The 12799-nt window shown below is 58.7% G+C and overlaps 1 protein-coding gene across 2 annotated transcripts in view; it reads right to left on the bottom strand.

Moving 5' to 3' along the window:
• The window catches only part of LOC123378628 (lanosterol synthase-like), a 34463-nt gene extending 23919 nt beyond the window's left edge, over positions 1-10544 (bottom strand). The window contains exons 1-6 of one of the 2 annotated variants that reach the window (XM_045032671.1): positions 10254-10544; positions 8394-8532; positions 7539-7647; positions 5362-5483; positions 4526-4622; positions 3401-3536 (exon numbers count right to left, since the gene is read on the bottom strand). In XM_045032671.1, the coding sequence (XP_044888606.1) occupies positions 3401-3536; positions 4526-4622; positions 5362-5483; positions 7539-7647; positions 8394-8532; positions 10254-10472 (822 nt within the window). In that variant the 5' untranslated portion in view covers positions 10473-10544. The remainder of the gene's footprint in view (positions 1-3400; positions 3537-4525; positions 4623-5361; positions 5484-7538; positions 7648-8393; positions 8533-10253) is intronic. The other variant, XM_045032672.1, reaches the window with a different exon arrangement.
• Positions 10545-12799: the final 2255 nt, after the last annotated feature.

Here is a 12799-nt window from a genome sequence, read left to right as displayed (position 1 = left end):
ACTTCCTGCGATTCACTGTGACTCTCAGCCAGCCAGTAAAACAGAAGGTTTATTAGACAACAGGAGCACAGCCCCAAGCAGGGCTTGTAGGTACAACCAGGACCCCTCAGTCAGGTTCCTTTGGGGGCAAGGATCTTAGACCCCAGACTTGGGGTTCCCTGCCTCTTTCCAGCCAGCCCAAAACTGAAACCAAAAACCCCTCCAGCAGGCTCTCTTCCTTTGTCCAGCTTCCCTGGCAAAGGTGTTGACTCTCTCCTGGCTCAGGTTACAGGCTCAGGTCCTGTCCCTCACCTAAAGTCATCCCCTGCTCTCCCATCCCACCATGCAGACAGTCCCTACTGCATCACATCTCTCCCCTCTTGGAGACTGAACTGAGCAGGGTCACTTTGACCAGTGACCAGGGGAAGTTCAGGGTGGCAGTGGTGGGATCTACTGCACCCCGTGGACAGCACTTCCTGCAGTAAGTGACTGGGGAGCAGTGAAATGAAGGGGTATTGACGGGAACCAGGCGTGCTTCAGATTCAGAGAGAGATGGTTTCAGGGGGCAATTTTTCTCTGGGAGTTTGTGACCAGAGAGAAGGACTTCTGTAGTAACAGGGTCCCCCGGGGGATTGCAGAGAGCGGTCCCAGGGGCGGAGGAGTCTGCCACTCGACCCTGGCAGAGAGGTGGTGACCTCAAGGACTGGCACGCTAGGGGTCTCCCTGGAAACCATGGGAAGCGGTGAGCACCCAGGCCTGTGAGTGGAGAGCAGGAAGAGGTTTGCCAAGCGGCTTAAGAGCGACCTGGTGGAGCTGTGCAAGCAGAGGGAGCTGCGCAGTGGGAGGCTCACCAAAGACCAGCTCATTGCCCAGCTCAAGGACGGAGATCGCTTGAATGAACTGATCCCTGTCTCTGAGGGAAGCAGCCTGGCAGATGCAGCACAGGCACCAGTGTCTGTCCCAGCTGGGAGTGGTCAGCTGGCTGCTGAGGGCTTCCTAAAACCCCTTCTGCCTATGCCTAGGGGAAGGGCGGGGAGGAGCCCAACGACTATCGAGGGCACCGTGACACCCCCGGTCAGCAGGGGATCCTCCCGGCAAATCTCGCTGGCCAGCAGGGAATCGTCCCAGCAACGCTCGGCATCCGTGGAGCGAAAGCGGCTGAAATGGGAGAGATGGAGGACCATGAAAAACAGAGGCAGCATAAGGAAAGACAAAGGCAGCGGAAGATGAAGAAGAAAGAGAGACAGAGGGAACACAAAGCGAGACAGAGGAAGCATGAAGGGAAACAAAGGGAGCATAAAGAACGACAGCGTCATCATGAGCTGAAGCTGGCGAGGCTGAGGAGCAGCGGGCCCCCGGCTGCGGTGAGTGAGGGGGGGTCCAGGACTGCGCGGAGCTTTGATAAGTGCATCCTGGCCCAGCCTAAGAAGGGGGAGGACATGAATAACTTCCTGGATGCCTTTGAGACGGCCTGCGAGCTGCACCAGGTTAATCCTGCGGACAGGCTCCGGGTTCTCACCCCCTTACTGGACCCCAAAGCCGTGGCATTGTACCGCCAGCTGGAAGGGGTGGAGAAAGGGAACTACAAACTATTCAAACAGGCCCTACTGCATCACAGGGGGCACACAGCCCGAAGGGGGGGGGTCTCCAGGACCCACACAGGCCAGAATGGGGGGAACATGCTGGAGCACGCTCATGCAGTAGGGAGGGCCAACGGCTCAACTTAATTATGGCTGGAGGCCTGTGTGCAGGACTCCACCTTGCTCCAATTCACAGCAGGGCTCCCGGGGCCCAGTGGCCAGGAAGAAGACAGCCCCTAAGGTGTAACTCCCCTTCAGGCCTAGGGGTGTCAGGTGCCCAGCCTGAGACACCAAGTCTGATTCGCAGAGAGCAGGGCTCAGTGCTCTCAAATCAGACCCCTCCCGGGGGGCCAACGGGGCCTCCCAAAAATCACTCCTCCCTTTGGAAAGTGCAGGCCTTAGGCATTGTGAACAAGTGTGTGGTACGTACCTTGCCGTGGCATTCACAGGGAAAGCCTGCTCCCTGCACGACCCCAAACACTCTGCCCTTGGCTTTCCTTCCTACCTTGCCCTCCCAGCTCTCTCCTTCCTTCCCCAAAGCCCACCCCAATTCCTGCCCCATCGGGCTCCCATCAACCAAGGTTACCAGCAATGGAAGAGCATTAATGCGGCGCCTACACGGGTTGTTTGAGGCAGGCACTCCCGGGCCCCCCATGACTGTCCTGGCCACTGAGTATCAGAAATAAGACTGGCAGGTGACTGGTAGAAGAAACTTCACAGGGAGAAGATACCAGGTACCGAAGGGTGGAGAAAGGCAGAACAAGAACCAGTGGCTGGAGCCATGAGGCCCGAACAGTGAACAACGAGGACGATCAACCACCGGAATGAGCTGCCAAGGGAACTGGCAGACTCTCCATCTCTTGATGTCTTCAGCTCCCGACTGGCTGCCTTCTGGAGGGCACATTGTACTGCAGCCAGACACGTTGCTGGGCTCAGTCCAGAGTAACTGGGTGACATTCTGTGGCCTTCGTTGCACAGGAGCCTGACTAGATGATCTACCGGTCCCTTGATGTGATGAATCGAGCTCTGGGTCATCACACAGACAGCAGGGCATCGGTTCCATGCAGCTCCTGTTGGGAAGGTTACTACTGCACCCATGAAGGCAGAGCCTTTCCATCTGCTAATGAGAGTTCGGATACTGCACAGAGGGAACATGCCAGCACAGGCCAGTCATACCTCAGCCCTAAGCTAAAGGGAAAGCATGGAAGGATCACGTGGCTCACTCAAGCAACACCCCCCGGAGGGAGCAGTAATGTAGCCCACACGACTACAGAAGTATCAGCTGTGACAGGGAAGGCGTAAGGAGGCTCAGAGGGAACCGGAATGGCCAGCAGCAAATAGGAACTTCTGTAAGTCTCAGAGAACCAGGAAGCTGGTGAGAGTCGCTGGCCCTGCTAGATCAGCAGGGAGCGAGCGGAACAACCAGGGAGGACAGGATGCTGAGCGGCAGGATTACTAAAATCTTCACCACAGAGAATGAGGGGAGAGTCCCACCCTGAGCTCCTCTTTGGTAACAGACGAGGCAGCATGAGGGACGGAGGTGTCAGACAGGGGCTGCTGGGACATGGCTCAGAGCCGTCGCAGTTAGTGCCCAGGCAGGGGGAAGACCCAGAAGCTCTGGTGGGACGCGGGAACAAGGGGCTGACGTGGGGATCACATCACAAGAAGCCTACAGGGATTTCCAACAAAGCACTGCCAGGGGCTGCAGGGGCTGGGATTTGTGCCCAATGAGGAGATTTGGGTCTATGCGACTAGACACAGCTGGGCCATGGTGGGAAGGGTCTCCAGGCCACCGTAACACAGGGTGAGGAGCGGGGAGGGTGCTCAGGGAGTTCATTTACCTGTCGGAGGCTCTGGACAAGCTCATCCTCTTCGGCAGTCAGGCGCGTGGCGTAGCAGTAACTCATCGGCAGGTACACCTGGCGGCAGTGGCACCAGAGCGTGGAGGGGTGGGCTGGCATCCAGGCCGGGAGCAGCCTGTCACACAACAGAGGACGCTGTCGTCAGTGTGCGGGATGGGGGGCCACAGGGACATGGGCACAGTTAAGGACAGGGCTGCGGGGCAGTCAGAGGGGTAATGTGCCCAGGAGACACTCGGGGCCCAGGATAGCCGCTGCCTGAGGGGTAGAGCAGCCGTTCAGGACAACGCGCAGACCCCAGGCGACCGCTGCTCCGTGCTCCCAGGGTGCGGGGGAGCTGGGAGAGAACCTCGTTTGGAGCCCTCGTTTGGAGCCAGGAGACTGTCTGCTCCAGCCCGAGGAGAGCGTTCTGGGCTCTCCCAGCAACCCAGCGAGGCTGTTATCCTGGGCGGGGCCTCTGCCCACAGCCTGCAGCTGATTCCCTGTGGTTCGTGTTAACGGGGTGTGGAGGGAGGCGCAGAGAATAAACAGCCTCTCCTGGGGGAACATGCCAGTGGGCAATGCTGCCGCTGGTTTCCCTGTAATCAGCCAGCTGCCTGAACTCCCTCACCTCACACTGCCCCCTGCTCCTGGCCCCACGGCCAGCTCAGGCACCAGCTGTCCCTGAGCGCTGGGGGAGTCTGCGTCAAGCCCAGTTCCAGGACGGGGACAGCCAGGGCATGCCAAATGGGGAGGGACCGTGTCAGGACCCACCACAGGAGGGAGGGCCTTGGGGAGAGCGCAACGGGTGGGTCTGGTGGCTGGCAGAGAGGGCAGGAAAGCTGGAGGTCGAGCAGGTGGGCCGAGCTTGGATGGGGGAGGGAAGGTCATCAACAGCACACCCCTCCCCGATCAGCCCACACCCCAGCGTATCCCCTCTGCTCCAGGTCCATCCAGGAATGGTGCCTGGTTTCCATGTCCGAAGCCTGCTGGCCCAGGCTGAGCGTGAGAATGGGGGACTGGTGCAGGCCGGGGATTGCTCTCAGGTCCCTGGTGTTCGGCGTCGGGCTTTCTGCTGTGTGCTGATGTGAAAATCAATACACTCTGCAGATACAGAAGAGCACCTACCACAGCTCAGGGAGCAGCGTGTTCATTCCCTCCCAGCTGTAAACGTTCAAGACGGCCAGCCAAAACTTCCCCCACGACGGGATTCCCACAGCACCACCTGGAGAGACACACACAGATCTGGGATCTGACTGCAGCCACGGGGGCCAGGGACACAGACCCTGCCACGTGACATGGCATGAACAGAGGCTCCTGAATCCTGGTCTGGTTGCGTGGCAGGCCAGGGGCCCTGGAGAGCTGCAGGCCGGTGCAGCGGGTGCATGATGGGCACTGCGCCCGACAGACACAGCCATTCAGAAACGACACCTGGGAAGGGCACGTTTTCTGTGCAAGGTGCAGCTGGTGAGACCACTGATCATCATGCCATGGAGCCACGAAGTGAAGCTAAGCCACATGAGGGGGCTGGAGATGGCGAATTAACCCACAACCGACTGCTGAGATGGACCGGATGTTCGCAGGGCTCATGAGTACCCTGCCTCCCAAATGGAAGCGTTCGCAACTGGTGAAGGAGCTGAGGTTTCACCATCACCCCAGAAGGTAAGTGCTGCAGGGTCCTGGCACAGCAGGATGCAGCATCGTCTGTGACATCCCACACGTGCCGAGACAGCCAGGCCAAGCTGGGAGAAGCCAAGGGTGGCAGGGCAGAAGCTAACGTGCAAACTGCACATGCTGCCATGCAGCCAAGGACATGCCATTGCAAAGGCTCACTCCACTCTGGTCGCATGTCCCCTCGCCCACCACTCACCCCTTCGGAGCTGGGCAAGTCCTTCTCAACAGTCCCAGCCCCATGGCTGCTGGGGGGAGGACAGGGTGCCAGAGAGCTCCAGCCACATGCTGACCTTTGCTGTGGAGGTTGATCCGAGCCCTCACGAGGTCCGGGTCATCCGGCCCAACCCCCAGAATCCTCAGGGACGTGTAGTTGAGCGCTGTGCCAAACACTGTCGATTTGTCTTCCACGTGCCTGCCACGTACAGAGAGCGGGGAAGTCAGACGTGGCTGAGCACTTGTGCAATCGACCGAGCCTGGCTTCATTGGGGCGAACCTAAGCAGGGGGTTAAAGCTAACCAGGCAAACTAACCGAAAAGCAACCACCCTGGGCCAAGCTGCTGGGAATCGGGAACGAAATGCTCCCAGACCCTCACTCTAGTGGTCTCCCCATGGTGAAGGGGGGCTCTGGTCACGCCACATGCTGGCCTCCCCGGCACTGCAGCTCCAGCAGTCTCACACTGAGCCATTTCCCACATGTAAGGGAGCACCAGGCCAAGCGCTGGATGCTGCGTGGGAGCTTCCGAAGCACTCGGCCATGGCCTAGCCTGTCCCCGCTGAAGCCATAGGCAAGTGCTCTCGTCAAGCCAAGGGGGGGCAGAGCGACGCCAACGCCGAGCACTGCGAAACCCCCACCACTGCGTTGCTGTGTGATTCAGTACAGCGGCACTGCCGGAGCTAAAGTCACCCCGGAAGTGCCGATGAAGTGGGGCTTTATTTGCTAATGAAATCAGAGTGTTTCCCTCCCAGGGGCTGGCTTGGGGGCTGGTGGGATTTCAGTGATTTTGTTTAATAGGTTGAGGCAAGACCTGCTGAAAATGAGCCAGTTTTGAACATTCTCCCTTGTTTCCTAGTGCTCCTCTGGGTCCCCCTCCCCTCCGCTGGAATAGGGAAACCTGCCTAGACAATGGCAGAGAGCTGGCAGTGCAGGCGTACGTCTCTACCGTGATTCTTTCCCTTTCACCCAGGCCTCTGATCACAGACCCGCCTCCTAGAGACAGGAAAGACATTCTTCTGCAGCAAAGCTCTCACAGGGTCCCTGGGCGATGCTCTGGAACTGCTCCCCACCAAGCCAGGCAGGACTTTGGGGAGCCTCCTCTCCCTCGGAGCAGACTGTCTGCAGTGCAAGAAGCTCACACGGCTTCAGCTCCTGGGTCTCTCCTTGGAGCATTCAGCATCCTCTGCCCCTCCGTGCGCTTCCCACAGCGAGTCCACCCAGGCGGGGTCCTGGGGAAGCCACAGGGTCCTGCCCCCCCACTTTGCAGTCAGACGTGACTCTCAGCCAGCCAGTCAAACAGAGGTTTATTCGATGACAGGAACACGGTCTAAAACAGAGCTTGCAGCTACAGTGAACGGGACCCCTCAGCCGGGTCCATTCTGGGGGGCAGTGAGCCAGACCCCCACATCTGCACTTCACTCCAAGTACCCAGCCAGCTCCAGACTGACACCCCCTCCAGCCCCTCCTTTCTGGCCTTTGTCTGTTTCCTGGGCCAGGAGGTCACCTGACCTCTTTGTCTCCAACACCTTCAGTGGGCACCTTTGCAGAGGAGGGGCCCAGGCCATCGGTTGCTAGGAGACAGAGTGTCAGGCATTTATGTGCACTGGCCCTTTGCTCTGCAGCAACCATACACCCTAATTCCACCACCTAGATACTTAAGAACTGCATAAGGGACAGGAGGCACCAACACAATATTCAGAGAAAACATTAAGAACATTCCCAGTTTGTCACAGAAGCCAGGACAGAGTGCACGTAACAGCCAGAACGCCTCTGCAGAGCGGCCCCTGACACCACCCCTGAAATGTTCCTGGCAGTCCATCCCTGCCTGCTGCAAGGATCCCCTCACCCTTGTTTCTGTGCCCTCCTTCTCCGAGTGTATTTAATGACCAGCCAGCCCACCCCACTAACATACCTCCAGCCGCTACAGCTGCTCTGCGCCCCCCAGGAATGCCAGGACCCGGGGAGGGCTACTGAGGGGAAGCACAAAGCAGGTGGAGCAGGCCTAATGCCTGGCAATAATGTCTGAGGTATAAGGCCGTATCAGAGCAGATAACAAGGCGCGAGGCAGACATCTCAGGAATGGAACTGACTTTTGTGCTTGCAAGGGGCTTCTGAGATTGCTATACTGTTTTCACTGGCTGTGTTGTGCAGGGACAGACAGAGAGGAAACATTCCTCTGGTCAACTGGGTCCGGAACGCACAACCCGCCCAGTGCAGCAGGAATAAGGAGAAAGGAGCTTCTCTGCTACTCACAAGCCCCAGCCTCCATCCGGGAGCTGCACCGAGCGCAGGTAACGCACCATCTCCCTCCTGTAACCTTCTGGCAGTGGGATCTTGGCAACGTGGCAGGTGATCAGGAAACCTGTTGGACAAAACAGTCCACTCTTCAGGCCAAACCACCCCCCGATTTCAGCCACAGGGACACTCTAGTTGGTTCAGAGAAGCATGTGTCCTCTTCATGGTCAGCACAGGACATGAGAAATCACTGTAGCTAGGAGTCCCAAGTACGCACTGCACGTATAGCTAACAAGGGGCAGCTGCAGCCCCAGGCTAAATGGCTCCAAGGTCGTCGTCTGCGGGAACTCAAAAGTGTCGTCAGGGCCGTCCAGACAGAATGTGCATCAGACTAACAACCACATGCCTTCTCTAGCATCCCCGGCTTCAGCCCCCGCGATGGAACAGGCTGTTGGGGTCAGACTGCACCAAAGGAACCCACCCCCGTTCGGCAAAACCAGACGGGGGATTTAACTGGCTGGGTAGTTCTTGGTGCCTCACAACAGACGCCAGCTCATTATTAAAGACACGTTCCCTGGGGATTAACTGTAGTGCAATGCAGCCGGGGCATTTCCTAGGTCACTGTTTGGGGAAACGATTGGCCAGTAAGGTTCAGCACCCAGTGTGCTGGGTAATGACAAGACACTGCCCTGCCCAGGCCTGCGACAGCGCCCGACCCTGAATCATCCCCAGACAGCTAAGCAAAGACCCCACAGACCCTGGCCACGCTGTCGGACCCTGCTTGGCACCCACTATCCCATCCCTACGCAGGTAACTCTGTAGGGGAGGTGCTGCCGCTCAGAGCACATGGCGCAGCCATTTCATCCTCCATACCTGGCAGCAGGAAGAGGGGCCCCCCGTAGTCACCGGCCCAGTGCCCATCCTCCGCCTGCAGGCCAGAGTAAAACTTCATCCCATTCAGCGCTGCTTCCTGGGCCGTGCAGGCCTGGGGCAAGGCCTTGAAGAACTTACTCTGCAAAGAAAGGAAGAGGAGCAGGGACAGACACAAATTGAAAGAGCAGTGCTCCAGCTCGTGCACAAAGCATGGCCAGCGGCCAAGACACCAGTACAATCAAGTGCCTTGTGCTGTGGGCAGGGCTGGTGCAAGGATGTTTCGCGCCCTAGGCAAAACTTCCACCTTGCACCCACCCGCCTCAAGGCTCTCCCCTCCACTCTGACGCACCCTCCCGCCTCAGCTCATCCCTGCTCCGCGCACGAGCACCCCGAGCACGCCGTCACTGCTTCACTTCTCCCACCTCCCAGGCTTGCGGCGCCAATCAGCTTAGGCACCGCAAGCCTGGGAGGCGGGAGAAGTGAAGCAGCCACGGCGTGCTTGGGGAGGAGGCGGGGCAGGGGTGAGCTGGGGCGGGGAGTTCCCCTGCATGCTCCCCCATTACTTGCTGCAGACGGCCATCCCCGCTCTCCTCTGCCCCAGCTCCCTCCACCTAAATGCCGGTGGCGATTGGAGCAGCCAAAGATCCGTCCACTACGGTCACTGCCGAAGAAAATGGCGCCCTAAGCGACCGTTTAGGTTGCCTAAATGGTTGCACTGGCCCTGGCTGTGGGCTATGGCAGCACTGCAGTCCCACGGTGTCACGGAGTGTGGGGGGACAAGGCCCTACACCCTCAGCTTCCTGCGATTCACCTGGACTCTCAGCCAGCCAGTAAAGCAGGAACACAGGCCAGGACAGGTCTTGCAGGCACAGACAACAGGATCCCTCCCCAGTTAGGTCCATCTTGAGTCCCCAGGGGCACCATAGCCCCACTGGGGGGCCAGAGCCCTGTCTGGACTCCCCTCCATTCCCCAGCCAGCTCCTGAAACTCTCCCACTCCCCAGCCTTTGTTCAGCCTCCCGGGCGAAGGTGTCACCTGGCCTCTAACCCCTTCCTGGGTTCTCACCTTACATGCTCAGGCATCTTCCCTCCAGGCCAATCTCCCATCCCCCAGTGCAGCTCATCCTCCCAGGTCAACCCTCCCCACTCAGCAGTCACAGACCACAGTAAGAACAGTCCCAGTTCCTCACACATGGGGAATCAGGGTCTGTGTACCTCCCCCATGGCCTGCACTGCACTGGCCTGTCACACAATACTTAGTAGCAAAGCCAGCAACCAGACTCCAAATCCAGCACAGAGTGACTGTGCAGAGCATGCGTAGGGATGAAGAGGTGTGGGAGGGGAGCAGAGGAGGCGTGTGAATACAAGCAGGACGCTTGCTGCCTTGAAGCACCTTCTGAGTCATTCAGGGCATAATCCGCAGAGAGTCAGCAGGCAGGGAGGGAGCAGGGCAAACAGTCCCCTCCCCCACCCCCCTTTCTCAGGGGCCAGATTCCAGGGCTCCAGGCATGGAAGGGTCAGCGGATTCTGGTCCCAGCTGGGCAAGATGCCCCCTTGCAGGGAGCTGTGACACCTCCCCTCTTGCCCAGCAGCCAATACAACTAGGTTGGCGTGAGGTTGTGAATTCTGCCCCTGATGCCAGCACCACGTGTGCCTGCCCTGTGGAATTAGCAAGCGTGTGAATCCCAGACAGTCACTGAAAAGAAGCCTCGCTTCAGAGACAACGACTCAGCATCTGGGGGCAGGAGACAATAGCGGCAATAGGGGAATTACAGCCGGCCATACGAGCATGGGGTTCAGGTGGGTGCCCCCTTCCCAGCCTCGGCAAACACTGCGCTGCGAGTGAAAATCAGCCACCCACCGTGTCCAAGCCTAGGCAGTGAGCCTCCAGCCCGCTCTGCTCTCGCTCACATTCCTCGCCAGCCTCCAGGTAGCGCCAACTCTGCCGCCCTTCTTCATTGCTCAGTCGCCAGCGGGTGAGGTCACTCGCAGGTTCTGTTTTATACGGGCCGCCCCTTCTCCGCAAACACCTGGAGAGACCACAGGGAACCAGACAAATCCCGGGCGCGTCACCAAGCATTGCCGGCTCTGAGCATCGGGCTGTCAGTGCCCTGGGACGCGCGGGGCCAGTGCAGACGCCTGCTGCAGCATTAGCAATAGACATGAGAACCCAGAGAGGTCTGCACTCAGCCACGAGCTGGCTGCCAACACTTAGACTTTGCAAAGTAACAAGGGGGAAGGGGCGAGTCCTCGGAGCAACAGCTGGGCCAATGTCATGTTGCTTGGCTGTGACCACTCCACACCGTGCTGTCGGAGCAAGCACCTCAAAGACCCTCAACCGGTCCCATACAGGGGGCTACTTCTGACAGCGCTCCCCTTTCCTGGCACCTTCCCACCCCACGCTGTCCTCACAGCAACCAGAGCGCCAAGTTCTAGGAGAGTTTCCCATCGGCCCATGGGGACCTGTCACTGCAAAGGGGTGGCAGCTCTGTCACCTCCCTCCATGCTGGGAGCGGTGGGGCACTTCATGGATTTAAAATGTCTCATTTAACATGAATATCTAAGAGCCCCGGCCCCTGCTGGCAGGCAGGTGCTGCACAGACCAGTTACTCCGTGGCACCGCGCTGTGCAGCATTACACAGAGCCGTACAGCTCCGAGCACAGGGGCTCGGCCTGAGTGCGGCCTCCGGGAGCCGCTGGAACAGAAACAGGCTACAACTGGGATGCAGCAACAGCACTGGCCAGGGTCACACGGGCACACTCACAGAGACACAGACACACTCTCGCAGAGGTACACACACAAATTCACATACACTCGTACAGAGGCACAACCATGCTCATACACTCAGACGCACACACACGCAATCCCAGACTCAGACAGACACACTCACAGGTACACACACTCGCAAAGACGCACTCACACCCCCGCACACTCACATTTCGTGCCCCATCTCGCGGCTGCCCCGCAGCACCCCTCAACCTCTCGCTCGCTGGCCGCCGCACGGCTCTGACTCCGGGAGCTGCAGGCTCGTGGTGCGGTGGCTCCCCAGCTCGGCAAACACGGGCCCACACGGCGCCAGCCAATCTCCAGCCCCGCCCCGCTGCTGGCTGGCGGTGCCCCGGCTCTGGCTGCTTGGCAGCAGTGACAGACCCCTCCCCAGCCACTCTGCCAGCCCCATCCCCATCGGCACAGCCTGTGCCCTGGCAGAGAAACCCTTCACCAGCCTGCCAGCTTCCAGGACAGCATTACCAGCCGGACAGCCACCCACCTGGGAGGGGTCCCTGGGCCCACACTGTCAGCTGGGACCCTTGGGCTAACCAGCCAACCCACAGCACTGCGGCACCACCTCCTCTACCAGACTCAGCAGCCCAAGCCACAGTTCACCCAGTGCTTAGAAGAGGTCATTAAATCCTTCCCCAAACAACTCCAAGAGAAACTCTACAACCTCATCCCCACGACCCTGCCACATGCGTCCCAAGAGACCCAAGCACGGGAACCCCGGGCAGACCCAGCATCGTACCTGGCCACGGCACTCTGACTGAAGGCGTGTCAGGACACTCAGAAACCAGCCTCAAGCCAATCACCACCCAAAGGGGCAGCATCCTCCAGCACAACTGACTTTCTGCACAAACTGCACAACATTAACAACCTCCCTCAGGGCACCGTCCTCACCACCAGCCAAGTCACGTCCCTATACACCGGCACTGAGAGCTTCGCAGCCTGCCTCAAATATGAGACAACACTCAGATCGTCCCCCACTCCAAATACACCCATTTCATCCTCTCCCAAACCATTTTACAATCAACAACAAACCCTGGGAGTCATAGAATCTCAGGGTTGGAAGGGACCTCAGGAGGTATCTAGTCCAACCCCCTGCTCCAAGCAGGGCCAATCCCCAACTATATTTTTTTTGCTCCAGATCCCTAAATGCCCCCCTCAAGGATTGAACTCACAACCCTGGGTTTAGCAGGCCAATCCTCAAACCACTGAGCTCTCCCTCCCCACACTAGGATGGCTCCCTAATATGCCAGCCTCTTCATGTGCCACCTTGAGGAAGAATGTCTGGACAAATGCACCGTGAAACCAATGAGAACCTGAGTGTGACGGGATCCCCAGGGTGCAACCTGGGATGGTGAGAGTGCTATGCCTCCTTAACGCACTACTCTGGGTTGTCTCTCAGAATGCCTTACTGGTGACAAGCAGCAAACCCCTCCCGGTGCTGTTCCCGCTCAGTACAACTCCATGTGGAGCCCCACACCCAGCCAGATTTCACCTCTTCTGATCCACAACAAAAGACTCTCAATTGAGTCTTAATCAGCTCTGTCATTGAACAGTGGAGAGGGGAAGGGTCAAATAGCATCTAGGACCCTTATGCAGCAACCACACCACCAAGCAGAAACACCTAC

The sequence above is a fragment of the Mauremys mutica genome, chromosome 10 (genome assembly GCF_020497125.1).
Source record: "Mauremys mutica isolate MM-2020 ecotype Southern chromosome 10, ASM2049712v1, whole genome shotgun sequence".
Classification (NCBI taxonomy): domain Eukaryota; kingdom Metazoa; phylum Chordata; order Testudines; family Geoemydidae; genus Mauremys; species Mauremys mutica.
The sequence above is the reverse complement of the archived record's forward strand: the minus strand, read 5'-3'. Positions and strand labels throughout refer to the sequence as shown.